Source organism: Rana temporaria, chromosome 11 (assembly GCF_905171775.1).
Source record: "Rana temporaria chromosome 11, aRanTem1.1, whole genome shotgun sequence".
Lineage (NCBI taxonomy): Eukaryota > Metazoa > Chordata > Amphibia > Anura > Ranidae > Rana > Rana temporaria.
In genome coordinates this window covers 163,520,978-163,536,313 of record NC_053499.1, presented here as the reverse complement: position 1 = coordinate 163,536,313, position 15,336 = coordinate 163,520,978, and the positions used below count along the sequence as shown (strand labels likewise).

Here is a 15,336-nt window from a genome sequence, read left to right as displayed (position 1 = left end):
GCCCTCCAGCTGTTGCCAAACTACAAGTCCCATGAGGCATTGCAAGGCTAACAGTTACAAGCATGACTTCCACAGGCAGAGGCATGATGGGACTTGTAGTTTCGCAACAGCTGGAGGGCCGCCAGTTTGAGACCCCTGCACTATGGGAAGAAGACAGCTGGCGGGGGCAGTGGGATGCTTTGGGAAATGTTCTGCGGGGAAACCTTGGCTCCTCCCATTCATGTGGATGTTACTATGACACGTACCACCTACCTAAACATTGGTGCCGGTCCTTACCTCCCTGGGGCCCAAGCAAAATGAAACGTGTCACATTGGTCTAGAGCAGGGTCAGGGCCATCTTCAATAATGATTGGACCCCGGGCAAACATTTTCTTGGGCCCTCCCAAATCCACTTAACAATGTCTGGGCAGTCGGGGGCTCAATGGGGTAGCTGCTTTGGGCCCCACAACAATGACTGAGCCCGGGGCAGCTTCCCCTTTTGCCATGCGTTGAATACGGCCCATACTTGCTGCGCATTTAATGGGTTTGGGAAGTAAAGGGGGGTGGGGGGTGTTAGTGGGTCATTGATAGGGTGACCACATTTCCAAACTACCATTCAGGGACACCCTCCTTTCCCAAAAATCAGCTTGTGCTGTAACGAATCACAGCACAGTGATTGGACACAAGAGGCGGGATTTATGATTTCTCCAATCACAAGCAGGGGGTGGAGATTGTGGTCCTCCATGCATTCCCGGCCAGGACAAGTACTGTCAGTGAGTAAAGCGGTGATGTGGCGCCCTTTTTTGGGGGCTTCAGATTGACCCTGGGGGGTGGCTGTGTCAGTTTCATTCTGGGACACTGTATTGTCCTGGAATGAAGGTGCCCGGGACAGACCTGCAAAATGCGGGACACGTGGTCACCCTGGTCATTGACCCTCCAGGTCCTCTTTGATTGTACAGATGAGTGTTGGCATGAAGTAAGAGACTGGGCCTCTATCAGTGACGTCCAGGATTGGTCAGCAGACAATGACGGGGTCACCCCCCCGGAGCTTCTCAACCAGGCAGGACACCCCTTTACATTTCTGGATGACTTTGAGGAACCCCCTTCCTTCTAAAGTGTAAAAAAAGTCTTACATATTGCAGCAACTTCCCCACACACGAGACGCCCAACGGGGGAGGCAAACGCACCTTTCCCATTGGTGCCGACAAGTATTCCGGCATTTCTTCACCGGTTTTTCTCGCTCAGACAACTAACGTGACGGAAAGGGGTGGGGGGGGGGGGGACCTGTCACCTCCTATCACTGTCACACGGGATGTTCTTGTGACAGCAATAAAAGTGATCAGAATTGTTATTTATTTTTTCAAAAGGCACAATGTAAAAATAAATAAGAAAAAATAAATGTAACGTGTCCCCCCCCCCCCCCCCCAATCTCTTCTTGTATTTCTGCAAATACCAACAGAATGGATGAGCTCCACTCTACACACAGATAATCACGTGACCTCCACTCTACACACAGATCACGTGACCTCCACTCTACACACAGATCACGTGACCTCCACTTCCTGTACTATTGTCTGTTTCTTGTTGGTTACATTAAAGTTCATTTTAAAAGGGTGGAGCTTGTGGAGGCCACGTGTTTCCTGGTGACGGTGGAGCTCCAGCTGCAGAGATTTACAATAAAGTTCAGTATAAAAAAAAAAAAGAAGCGTAGTGGAGGTCACGTGCTTCCTGTCATCGGTGGAGCTCCACTCTGCAGCCATTTCGGCAATTGTCAGAACCCGGAAGTGTCGGAGAGAGAAGAGGAGGATGTACGGTGAGTACCGGAGGGGAACCTACCGCCTGTTCTGTGACTGACCCTCCCCCACCACCATTCCCAGTAGCTGACCCCTTCCCCCACCATTCCCAGTGTCTGACCCCCTCCCCCCACCATTCCCAGTACCTGACCCCTTCCCCCACCATTCCCAGTGTCTGACCCCCTCCCCCCACCATTCCCAGTACCGGTGTCTGACCCCCTCCCCCACCATTCCCAGTGTCTGACCCCCTCCCCCACCATTCCCAGTAGCTGACCCCTTCCCCCACCATTCCCAGTGTCTGACCCCCTCCCCCCACCATTCCCAGTACCTGACCCCTTCCCCCACCATTCCCAGTGTCTGACCCCCTCCCCCCACCATTCCCAGTACCGGTGTCTGACCCCCTCCCCCACCATTCCCAGTGTCTGACCCCCCTCCCCCACCATTCCCAGTGTCTGACCCCCCTCCCCCACCATTCCCAGTACCGGTGTCTGACCCCCCTCCCCCACCATTCCCAGTACCGGTGTCTGACCCCCCTCCCCCACCATTCCCAGTACCGGTGTCTGACCCCCCTCCCCCACCATTCCCAGTACCAGTGTCTGACCCGCTCCCTCCCCTCCCCCACCATTCCCAGTACCGGTGTCTGACCCCCTCCCCCACCATTCCCAGTACCAGTGTCTGACCCCCTCCCCCACATTCCCAGTACCAGTGTCTGACCCGCTCCCTCCCCTCCCCCACCATTCCCAGTACCAGTGTCTGACCCCCTCCCCCACCATTCCCAGTACCAGTGTCTGACCCCCTCCCCCACCATTCCCAGTACCAGTGTCTGACCCCCTCCCCCACCATTCCCAGTACCAGTGTCTGACCCCCTCCCCCACCATTCCCAGTACCAGTGTCTGACCTCCTCCCCCACCACCATTCCCAGTACCGGTGTCTAACCCCCTCCCCCACCATTCCCAGTACCGGTGTCTGACCCCCTCCCCCACCATTCCCAGTACCAGTGTCTGACCCCCTCCCCCACCATTCCCAGTACCGGTGTCTGACCCCCCTCCCCCACCATTCCCAGTACCAGTGTCTGACCCCCCTCCCTCCTTCTTTCTTCCTCTCTCAGGAAATCACACGTTCCTTTTCATTACAGCTTACATCGGGTGACCGAGCGACACCCAGAGGACCCGCAGTGTGAGGAGAAGTCCGCACTCCGCAGTGCCGCCGGCTTCCCGTCTCATCAACACTTCCTGGTTCATCTGCCAATCACCACCCAGGACCAATCAACTGATGGGGCGGGGCTTCAGTTAGAAGGGAGCTTGGGATGGTGTCAGGTGAGTGGGGTGCAGTGAGCGCTGAGCTCGTCTTCTGTGAGAATCGGGGGAGCAGACAGGAGAGAACCGTCGTCTCTAGGAGCTCCGTCACTGCTGACATCTATTGAGTCGCACCCTGCGGGGGGAGGCAGAGAGCGGGGGAGGGGCAGAGAGCGGGTTACCCAGAGCACTGACACACCTGGGCCCTCTGGTTGGGAAAGGGCGTCCCCTGGGCCCTCTGGTTGGGAAAGGGCGTCCCCTGGGCCCTCTGGTTGGGAAAGGGCGTCCCCTGGGCCCTCTGGTTGGGAAAGGGCGTTCCCTGGGCCCTCTGGTTGGGAAAGGGCGTCCCCTGGGCCCTCTGGTTGGGAAAGGGCGTTCCCCTGGGCCCTCTGGTTGGGAAAGGGCGTCCCCTGGGCCCTCTGGTTGGGAAAGGGCGTTCCCCTGGGCCCTCTGGTTGGGAAAGGGCGTTCCCCTGGGTCCTCTGGTTGGGAAAGGGCGTCCCCTGGGCCCTCTGGTTGGGAAAGGGCGTTCCCTGGGCCCTCTGGTTGGGAAAGGGCGTCCCCTGGGCCCTCTGGTTGGGAAAGGGCGTCCCCTGGGCCCTCTGGTTGGGAAAGGGCGTCCCCTGGGCCCTCTGGTTGGGAAAGGGCGTCCCCTGGGCCCTCTGGTTGGGAAAGGGCGTTCCCTGGGCCCTCTGGTTGGGAAAGGGCGTCCCCTGGGCCCTCTGGTTGGGAAAGGGCGTTCCCCTGGGCCCTCTGGTTGGGAAAGGGCGTCCCCTGGGCCCTCTGGTTGGGAAAGGGCGTTCCCCTGGGCCCTCTGGTTGGGGAAAGGGCGTCCCCAGGGCCACCAGAGTCCCTTTTAAATTCAAAGCATCCCAGTCCTGTTGGTGAAGATGCGATGAAATGCTGATGAGGAATTTCATAGGAAAGTTCTCCTGATTAGGAATATTTCTCTTCTGAACTTCACATCCAAGAATTGGGATGTCACTGTTTGTGTTTTTTATGCATTGATACGTCTCTCATGTCTCTTGTGTCTCGTGTCTCTCTCTGTGTCTCATGTCTCTTGTGTCTCGTGTCTCTCTCTGTGTCTCATGTCTCTTGTGTCTCGTGTCTCTCTCTGTGTCTCATGTCTCTTGTGTCTCGTGTCTCTCTCTGTGTCTCATGTCTCTCTCTGTGTCTCATGTCTCTCTCTGTGTCTCATGTCTCTCTCTGTGTCTCATGTCTCTCTCTGTGTCTCATGTCTCTCTCTGTGTCTCATGTCTCTTGTGTCTCGTGTCTCTCTCTGTGTCTCATGTCTCTTGTGTCTCGTGTCTCTCTCTGTGTCTCATGTCTCTTGTGTCTCGTGTCTCTCTCTGTGTCTCATGTCTCTCTCTGTGTCTCATGTCTCTCTCTGTGTCTCATGTCTCTCTCTGTGTCTCATGTCTCTCTCTGTGTCTCATGTCTCTCTCTGTGTCTCATGTCTCTCTCTGTGTCTCATGTCTCTTGTGTCTCGTGTCTCTCTCTGTGTCTCATGTCTCTTGTGTCTCGTGTCTCTCTCTGTGTCTCATGTCTCTCTCTGTGTCTCATGTCTCTCTCTGTGTCTCATGTCTCTCTCTGTGTCTCATGTCTCTTGTGTCTCGTGTCTCTCTCTGTGTCTCATGTCTCTCTCTGTGTCTCATGTCTCTCTCTGTGTCTCATGTCTCTCTCTGTGTCTCATGTCTCTCTCTGTGTCTCATGTCTCTCTCTGTGTCTCATGTCTCTCTCTGTGTCTCATGTCTCTCTCTGTGTCTCATGTCTCTCTCTGTGTCTCATGTCTCTCTCTGTGTCTCATGTCTCTCTCTGTGTCTCATGTCTCTTGTGTCTCGTGTCTCTCTCTGTGTCTCATGTCTCTTGTGTCTCGTGTCTCTCTCTGTGTCTCATGTCTCTTGTGTCTCGTGTCTCTCTCTGTGTCTCATGTCTCTCTCTGTGTCTCATGTCTCTTGTGTCTCGTGTCTCTCTCTGTGTCTCATGTCTCTTGTGTCTCGTGTCTCTCTCTGTGTCTCATGTCTCTTGTGTCTCGTGTCTCTCTCTGTGTCTCATGTCTCTTGTGTCTCGTGTCTCTCTCTGTGTCTCATGTCTCTCTCTGTGTCTCATGTCTCTCTCTGTGTCTCATGTCTCTCTCTGTGTCTCATGTCTCTTGTGTCTCGTGTCTCATGTCTCTCTCTGTGTCTCATGTCTCTCTCTGTGTCTCATGTCTCTCTCTGTGTCTCATGTCTCTCTCTGTGTCTCGTGTCTCTCTCTGTGTCTCATGTCTCTCTCTGTGTCTCATGTCTCTCTCTGTGTCTCATGTCTCTCTCTGTGTCTCATGTCTCTCTCGTGTCTCTCTCGTCTCATGTCTCTCTTGTCTCATGTCTCTTGTGTGTCTCTCTTGTGTCTCTCTCATGTCTCATGTCTCTTGCCTCTCCCAGGATGGACTCCTTGCTGGCTCAGTACAAGTCTTGGCTGCTGGTTGCCTCCTCTCAGGGGGATTCGGCTCCGGACACGGATCTGGTGGAGACGGTGAGACGGAGAATCCTGGAAGATCCCGACCTGCACAACGCTCTCCACAATGATGCCTTCTCCTTGATTGCTGGTGGCCTCCGGGACCAATCAGATCTCCTCTCCTCCCTGAACCGTATGGCTGGTGCCTTCCAGGCCCTGGAGCAGGCCGCCCTCCATCTTTATTTTACTCCTTGGAGAAAAGAGTTTCATACCATAAAGGTGAGGACTGCATTGTCGGATTTAAAGCGGAGGTCCACACAAAAATGGAACCCACGCTGTCTAAGACAGGTATTTGCACCCACTTCCGGGCATAAATCCCTGCATTCTTACAGGAGTCCCAGAAGACAGCAGGGACCAGTCGCATTGTGCAGCGCAAGTTGCGCAGTAGGAACCAGGAAGTGAAGCCGCAAGGCTTTACTTCCTGGTCCCTTTTCCAGACGATGGTTTCCATAGGAGCACCCATGCCTGCTCACTCCCGAGCATCTCTGCCTCCATCTGTTGACAGAGTGGGAGGCTCAGCCCCGCCCTTACTAGGCCCCGCCCCCACTCAGCACAGCATTTAATAGCATTGGGGGCCAATCTCTCCTGCTGCTCTCGTGCCCATTTCTGGATTGGATCCGGTTCAGGTAAGTGTAAGGGGAGGCAGGGAGGAGTTTTGCAGCACAGGTTTTTCACCTTCATGAATTGGGGTTAAAAACCTTAAGGCTTTAGAACCACATTAAGTCATAGCCATGAACCGCTTATGCATTTCTGCCGTAAGGCCTTAGTCATAGCTATGAACAGGTTTCGTCTGTAAGGCCTTAGTCTTGGCTATGAACCGCTTACAGGTTTTGACTATAAGGTCTTAGTCGTAGCTATGAACAGCTTACAGGTTTCGTCTGTAAGGCCTTAGTCATAGGTATGTCTAATACATTGTGGCTGAAACCTGTAAGCTTTATGTTTTAGTTTTATCCTGTGATATCCCTGTAGTGAATAAAGACCAATATATTTGGATGTCTTGGGTCGCTGGCTGCATATCTTCATTGTGTGAATGAATGGGAGACCGTAGGAGTCAGAGCACTGAGGGCCAGATCCACATACAAATAGATCGGCGCAGAGTATCAGAGATGCACTATGCCGCCGTATCTTACCTGGCTTTAAGTCGAATCCTGGAAGATTTTGCGCCGTAAGTTACGGCGGCGTAGTGTGTCTTTGTCGGCGGAATTCAAATCGGTGATTAGGGGACGTGATTCATTTAAATGAAGCGCGTCCCCGTGCCGAATGAACTGCGCATGCTCCGTTTCTAAATTTCCCGCCGTGCATTGCGCTAAATGACGTCACAACAACGTCATTTTTTAACTTAGACGTGATTTACGTCCATCCCGATTCACGGACGACTTGCGCAAAAAAAAAAATTCAAATTTCGACGCGGGAACGACGGCCATACTTAACATGGCAATTCTAACTATACGCCGGAAAAAGTCGACTAGGGACGACATAAGAGAATGCGACGGCCGAGCGTACGTTCGTGGATCATCGAAAATAGCTAATTTGCATACCCGACGCGGAAAACGACGTGAACGCCACCCACCGGACGCCGAAGTATTGCATCTTAGATCCGAAAGGCGTACGAAGCTGTACGCCTGTCGGATCGAACCCAGATGCCATCGTATCTTGGATTGAGGATTCAAACTAAAGATACGACGCGGGAAATTTGAAAGTACGCCGGCGTATCAGTAGATACACCGGCGTACTCGCTTTGTGGATCTGGGCCTGAATTTCTAGCCCCTCTTTGTGATATATTGGGAATCCGGATTGAATGTGTTTTTTTTTCTTGTCCTCTTTTATAATCTCCTGAAGTTTTCTCTCAGTACATGAAATCTCCTTTGTCTCCCTGCAGACCTACTCCGGACATTACATTCACCTTCTGGAGCCGGCGTTCTCTCAGGATGGAATATTCCTGTCTCTCGGTAAATTGGGGTACGAAGCGCAGGAAGGCGGGGCTTGCCTGACTCTCCGTTCCCCGCCTCTAGCGCACGCGCTGTGTACGGCGGCCCTCGGCTTCCTTGCTGGTCAGTTGGAATGTCGCATTTTGGCCGACATCGTCCTCATCTCCGGACCTGAGCTGGTGAACGGAGCCGACCTCATCCAGGAGAGGAAGACCTGGAGAGGAGAAGCTGCATGTATGGAGAGGCTGCAGAAACTCGTCCAGGAAGTTCCCAAATCTCCTCCCAACATGGAAGTGCATAAAAGTTGTGACTTGAATCAAGTTGGAGAAGAATTGTATCGACCCAAATTCTGCGACCATTGCCACGAGACCTGGGACCAGCATGTGAATGGGGGATGTAGGGAAAGAACCGAGAGTCTTGTTCTCCTCGAGAGGAAAGGAGAACTCCTCCCCCATGGAGAGGACGCCGGCTACGCGTTTCGGGCACAGGCTGAATTCACCATGCATGACTGTGTGTACGCAGACGGTTCTTTGGCGCAATGTTGTGCGGAGTGTCGCCTCCTCCACAGCTCTTCCTGTCCGTGGCTGGCGGTGTGTAAGAGCTCCAGCCATCCGGTTACTCAGCTGACTCCTCTGAAGAAGCGGGAAGCCGTGATGGAGGAAGAGGGTAAGAAATACACGCTGCACTTCTGCTTACAGCCGGGGAAGTTACCCCATTACCGCTGTTCCCAGTGCCGGGAGCTTCATTACATAAACTGCAAGCAGCTGGAACAGTGCCGAGGCAACCAGCACAGCGCCCAAATGATCATGCTGGAGAAGGACCAGCGGCTGTGGTTACGCCGGAGCCTCATGGACCTCAACCGGCTGTGTGTAGAGGGGGGCGGGGCAGTATAATGGTCCGCGCTTCTGCTATCACCAGGGAACCAATCAGAATAGAGAAATGGAGCCTCCTATTGTCAACCTGTGTTTGTGTTTTGCTACCGATAAACATTCGTTATATTTCCAAGTCAGTGCCGTGTGAGGGGATTGTCCGTTTTTTTTTAGAAGGAGAAGTCCAGCTTTGGCTGGAATGCAATTAATTTTTCATTCCTGTGACCTGTTTTCAGCAGAGAGCGGGCTGAAGTCTCTGCTGACGTCACTGGAATCAGTCCAGGCATCGGGTCACATCCCGACAATACAGTCTGGATCCACCAGGTGTCTGCACTGACACCCGTCTCAGCCTCTCAGTGAGCCGTTCCCCGCCCCCCATCCAGTGAGTGTGGGGGGGGGGGGGCAGAGCAGAGAGATGCTGATTGACAGTAAGGATGGGCTCAGGCGTGTTCGCAACTCCACGTGCCGCGCCTGCGAGGAACACCCCGCAGCGCTAATCACAGGTAGTGAGACATCCGATTTGTGCAGCCGTGGATTGGTAAATGTCTCCCTGCCTGTGATTAGTGCTGTGCAGTGTCAGCTTCCTGGCGGGCATGTGCAGTGTCGGCTTCCTGGCGGGCATGTGCAGTGTCGGCTTCCTGGCGGGCATGTGCAGTGTCGGCTTCCTGGCGGGCATGTGCAGTGTCGGCTTCCTGGCGGGCATGTGCAGTGGCGAACACACCTGAGCCCATCCTTAAAGGGGGTGTAAAGGTTTTTTATTTTCTAAATCGGCTCCTTTAATCTCGTGCATTGTGGGTTCACTTACCTTTTCCTTCCATTTCCCTTCTAAATGTTTTTTTTCTTTGTCTGAATTTCTCACTTCCTGTTCCTCCTCAGTAAGCTCCCCCCCCCCCCCCCCATCATCCGAGCCGTTCTGTCTGGGGGTTAGTCAGCGTGCCGCCCCCTCCCTTGGGACTACATCCCTGCGGGGAGACGCTGCGAACGTTCACAGGATGTAGTCCCAAGGGAGGGGGCGAGCACGCTGACTAACCCCCAGCCAGAACGGCTCGGATGATGGGGGCAAGCTTACTGAGGAGGAACAGGAAGTGAGAAATTCAGACAAAGGGGAAAAAAAACATTTAGAAGGAAAAGGTAAGTGAACCCACAATGCACGAGATTAAAGGAGCCGATTTAGAAAAGAAAAAACAAACCTTTACATCCCTTTAATTGACAGTCAGCGGCGCTCCGCTCAGGGAGCTGTGAGAAGGAGCCATCGGCAATGTTTGATCGCTCGGTTCTCAGTGTGGGGGGAGGGGGGGGGCATTCACCTAGGTTCTCAGTGTGGGGGGAGGGGGGGGGATCCACCTAGGTAAGTATGAATATGAAAAACATTTTTCTCCTTTAAGCTTCTAATGAATATTCCGACCAATGAGATGATTGTACGAGGAAAATAAAAATAAATGCATTGTATTGATCACTTCTCTTGTTTTCTTTAAAGGGGCTGTAAAGTCAGACGGTGAATTCTGTGTATTAAAGGGGAGGTCCGCTGAGGGAAAAAAATTAAAAGTCAGCAGATACAAATACTGCAGCTGCTGACTTAATATTCGGACACTTATCTGTCCTGGAGTCCAGCGCCGTCCGCAGAAGAGGAGGAGCCATCGCTTGTCACTCTGCTGCCCCCCCAAACACAACAGGGGGGGGGGACGTCCTGCCCGCAGAAGTGGGTGCAAATACCTGTCTTTAGACAGGTATCTGCACCCCTCCCCCCTGAAAGGTGTCAAATGTGACATCGGAGGGGGGGAGGATTCGGATCAGCTGGAGTTCCACTTTAGGGTGGAGCTCCGCTTTAAGATAAAAAACCTTTTGTGTGCAGCTCCCCCCCCTCCAATTACTTACCTGAGCCCCCCCCTCTCTCTCCAGCGATGTCCACGAGTGTCTTAGCCACCCGGGACACCCCTCCTGATTGGCAGAGACACCGCATTAGCGCAATTGGCTCCCGCGGCTGTCAGTCAGCCAGCCAATCAGGGGAGAGAGAGCAATCTTAATATTGCGTGGTCTTACCCCGAAGGGTCCCGAGAGAGGGGGCTGCATTCTTTATTTAACGCAAAATTCTTAGTGAATTGATCCTGGGGGGTGGGGGTGCTTCCTGGTTCACCGTTTTCAGCCCGAATTTTGGGCTGAATTCAGACCGGAAATGGACCAAAAGACGCACAGCATTTTGGGGGGGAAGCACACCGGACCCGCCGTGGAGAGATGTGAACTGACTCCATGGAGAGGCGGTCATAATCTCCCGCTATTGTGAATTGGATGCAAAGATCCCACATCCAATTCACAATGGTGTGAACCCGGCCTGAAGGGGAGGTCAACTCCATATTATTGTCCATGATTTTGGGATGGGACGTCAATCAAACGCATCGATATGACAGTCAGAAGTCCACAAATACCGAGTTTTCCTGGAAATAAGCCCGGGTCTTATATTCATTTTGGCAACAAAAGACACAGTAGGGCTTATTTTCAGGGGAGACCTTACCATGTAATGTGCCGTCTTCTCTCCCCCTCCCCCTCCCTGCCTGTCAGGAATCCCCGGTGTGAGTTAAAATGCCTGTAAAATCCTATAATCCCCTCTATTACAGGAGTATATAATGGGGTAGATTCAGGTACCTTTTGCGCCCTCTTACGGAGGCGCAGCGTGCCGTTTTAAGCAGTAGCTACGTAATTTGCGCGGGCGCTCCTTGAAAACGCCCGGCGTAAGGGCACATAATTTAAATGATCCCGTAGGGGGCGTGGATCATTTAAGTGCGTTCCCGCGCCGAACGTAGTGCGCATGCTTCCTCTGGAAACTTTCCCGACGTGCATTGCGGCAAATGACGTTGCAAGGACGTCATTTGCTTCAACGTGAACGTAAATGGCGTCCAGCGCCATTCACTTACGCAAACAATGTAATTTTCAAACATCGCGTCGCGGGAACGACGGGTATACTTAGCATTGGCTGCCCCTGCTAATAGCAGGAGCAGCCTTACGCCGAACCCGACGAACGTAAACTGCGTACGTAGGGCGCGCGTGCGGTTGTGAATTGGCGTTAGTATGCAATTTGCATACTATACGCTGAGCACTACGGGAACGCCACCTAGCGGCCATCGTAAGAATGCAGCCTAAGATACGACGGCATAAGAGCCTTATGCCAGTCATATCTTAAGCTGCAGTCGGCGTAACAAGCTCTCTGAATACAGAAAAGTCGATACGCCGGCGCAAATAAGCAATTGCGCTGCGTAACTATGGATACACAGACGCAATTGCTTACTGAATCTACCCCAGTGTACAATGTGTGTTTCTGTAATGATTGTGCCAAATATCTTCGTTATAGCGCTGCTCTGCACTTCTGTGACCCCCGGAGCTCTCTTCCCCACAATTATATTACAGAAACACTCACATTGTACATTATATACTCCTGTAATAGAGGGGATTGTAGGATTTTACAAGCATTATAAACTAGGGCTTATTTTCGGGGGAAGGGCGGTAGTTCCCATATTGTGTAAAGAGTAAGATGGAGAAATAAAGGTGGGACGCTCAGACTGGGAACAATTAAACCCATCAGAATATTTCGTAGTGTTGGAGCCGTTTATATTTTTTGACAATAAATACAATAAATGTACAAAGAGATGATAATTTCCATTCTTAGAAATAAAATGTAGACGGGTCTCGTGGCGGATTCTCTAAAGTCGCGGATTTAATAAATAAAACTCTCATTTTATATGTAAAAGTCCCCAAATTCCAGAACAGGAAATCATTAAGCCAATCATTGTCCGGGGGGGCGGGTCCGGTGAAAAGTGAAGTCTTCATGAATAAATCCCCGGCGTGTCCCAATGTACAGCAGAGGCGTCATTTCCCGGAGAAGCTCCGCCTTTAACCCTTGAGGAGCTCCGCCTTTAACCCGTGAGAAGCTCCGCCTTTAACCCGTGAGAAGCTCCGCCTTTAACCCTTGAGAAGCTCCGCCTTCATGTCCAGTCCAGGGGCTTTGCCTAGGCTGAGATGATGTCACGAGTCAGCTGCAGGTACAAAGCAGCATTGCCTTAGTCTCCCCTCCCCCAGTGATCAATCTTCAGGAAAAAGCTGGGATTGTTTCTATAGAAGAAGATCCGCGGCGTCTCCCTCGGGAAGGAATGTTTTCTTTGTAGCACATCGGACTTTATACAGTTTTTTTCTCTTCCTCTGGTTTACACTTCAGAGGATCCAACGTTTTCTTGTATTTATTTCTTTTAGGTGAATGTGATGGAAATGCAACTTTGTTCAAATTAAAGTGAAATTCAAAGCCAACCCGTTACCAGCAGCACCTCTCCTCTCCTTCACTTCCCCCACCACTCCATTCAGCTCATGTAAAAAAAAAGAAGAAGAAAGGCCGGTGCTATGAGAGTCGGCTGAAACATTGCATGCGAAACAGCAGTCAAAAAGAAAGCAACGCGTTTCATCCATCAGGCCTTACTCATGGCTTATTCAGCCCCCAGCTACATCACTAACCTAGTCCCAAGATACCAACCAAGCCGATCTCTTCGCTCCTCCTGCCCTCTACCTCCCTTGTCACCTCCTCCCATAGTCGCCTCCAGAGCTTCTCCCATCCTTTGGAACTCCCTACCCCCAATCTGTCTGACTGTCCCCTAATCTATCCATATTTAGACGATCCCTGAAAATGCTTCTCTTTAACCGCTTAACACCCGCCGTCAAATGACGGCGGGCGGAATACCCTGTTGTTCTGACAGAACGTCATATGATGTCCTGTCATTTAAAGCCGCGCACCCGTCACGTTACTGGGAACGCAATGCGTGTGCCCGGCGGCCGCGATTGCCTAGTAACTGAGCAGAACCATGGATCTGTGTGTGTGTAAACACAGAGATCCACGTCCTGTCAGGGAAAGGAGACCAATCTGTGTCTCTTGTACATAGGGACACAGATCGGTCCCCTCCCCCAGTCACCCCCTCCCCCTACAGTTAGAACACTCACTAGGCTACACATTTCACCCCTTCCCTGCCCCCTAGTGGTTAACCCCTTCCCTGCCAGTCACATTTATACAGTAATCAATGCATATTTATAGCACTGTTCACTGTATAAATGTGAATGGTCCCAAAAATGTGTCCGCTATAATGTTGCAGTCCCGAAAAAAATCGCAGATCGCCACCATTCCTAGTAAAAAAAAAAAAAAAAAAATCATAATTATGTCCCCTATTTTGTAGGCAATATAACTTTTGCGCAAACCAGTCACTATAAGTTTTTTGCGATTTTTTTTTTTACCAAAAATATGTAGAAGAATACATATCGGCCTAAACTGAGATACATTTTTTTTTTTTTTTTTAATGGGATATTTATTATAGCAAAAAGTAAAAAAGTTTTTTTTTTTTTTTTTTCAAAATGGTCGCTCTATTGTTGTTTATAGCCCAAAAAATAAAAACCACAGAGGTGATCAAATACCACCAAAAGAAATCTCTATTTGTGGGGAAAAAAAAAGGACGTCAATTTTGTTTGGGAGCCACGTCTCACGACCGCGCAATTGTCAGTTAAAGCGACACAGTGCCGGAAGCTAAAATTTTAAACATCGCGACGCGGGAACGACGGGTCTACTTGGCATTGGCTGCTCCTGCTAATAGCAGGAACAGCCTTACGCAGAACCTGACGAACGCAAACGACGTAAAATGCGTACGCAGGGCGCGCGTACGGTTGTGAATCGGCGTGAGTATGCAATTTGCATACTCTACACTGACCACTACGGGAACGCCACCTAGCGGCCATCGTAAGAATGCAGCCTAAGATACAACGGCATAAGAGCCTTATGCCATTCATATCTTAGGCTGCAGTCGGCGTAACAAGCTTTCTGAATACAGAAAAGTTGTTACGCTGGCGCAACTAAGCAATTGCGCTGCATAACTATGGTTACGCAGACGCAATTGCTTACTGAATCCACCCCACTGTTTTACTTCCTCCATCAGCTCATCCCCCACAGCCATTACCTTTTGTATCAATTGACCCTCCCCCTCCTAGATTGTAAGCTCTAATGAGCCGGGCCCTCTGATTCCTCTTGTACCAAATTGTAATGTAACTGCACTGTCTACCTTTATTTAGTTAAGTGCTGCGCAAACAGTTGGCACCATATAAATCCTGTATAATAATAATAATTAAGTCCTGACAGCCGAAATGCGTTGATTTCTTTTTGACTGTTCGCATGCAATAATAAGACAATGTTTTATCTGACTTTCATAGCGCCAGCCTTTGTTTTTCCAGCTGCTATATGGTTCTTTTATTGCGATTTCTCCTCTTCTGGATTGAAAAGGATTTCACATGTACCCCCCCCCCCCCTTTGCTGATCACTGGGGGTTCCCTACTTGGAGTTTGCTCCTCTTTACCGATCTGTTTGATCAGCTCCATAGGAAGGAACCACCTCTGGGTTTGTAGGGTGCGGCCCGATCCTCCAGGACTTGAATGGGCCGCACACAACAATATATAAAATGATCGCATTAAATACAGCGACTTGCACCCAAGGTGAGGAGACAACCCTTGTAAACCCCAAAAACCAACAGATGGGCAGCGCCGCACATTTATTGCTTCTAATGGCCGGGCTGTCCATGGTGAAGAGGCCACGTCTCTCAGAGGCCACCCGTGTCTCACCAAAAGTTATGAGTGACAGCGGCTTCCGATCTCTACGGCAGAGATATTCAATGAGTTGGAGTTCCTCCAATCAGCAGTTGGGGAAGGGACATGTAGAGGCGACTTCCATTTTGTCTCAAAATGGAAAAAACTCTTCTAACTGGGTCACCCCTCCCCCACCCAGAAAAAAAAGTATTTATTGGAATCGGTTATTGATAAAATGTTGCACTTCAGACTTCACTATCAGCCTCCATTCCGCCTTCCTAAGACAACTCCACCCCTCCGATAGGCTTATTGCTGATGGAGGTCACTGAGAAAAGCCCTTAAATTGTACATGAAGTATCAGACAATCTACAGAGGTCATGGGG

General features: G+C 51.2%; 1 protein-coding gene across 2 annotated transcripts; it reads left to right on the top strand.

The window, feature by feature from the left end:
- Positions 1 to 1,504: 1,504 nt before the first annotated feature.
- SPATA2L (spermatogenesis associated 2 like) lies at positions 1,505 to 8,744 on the top strand. 2 transcript variants are annotated; one of them, XM_040329656.1, is made up of 3 exons: positions 1,505 to 1,792; positions 5,490 to 5,781; positions 7,442 to 8,744. In XM_040329656.1, the coding sequence occupies exons 2-3, from the start codon at positions 5,491 to 5,493 to the stop codon at positions 8,381 to 8,383; spliced, it is 1,233 nt and encodes a 410-aa protein (XP_040185590.1). In that variant the 5' UTR covers positions 1,505 to 1,792; position 5,490; the 3' UTR covers positions 8,384 to 8,744. The 2 variants fall into 2 exon arrangements, with proteins under 2 accessions (XP_040185590.1, XP_040185589.1); XM_040329655.1 differs by lacking the exon at positions 1,505 to 1,792 and adding an exon at positions 2,971 to 3,088.
- The last annotated feature ends 6,592 nt before the right edge of the window (positions 8,745 to 15,336 follow it).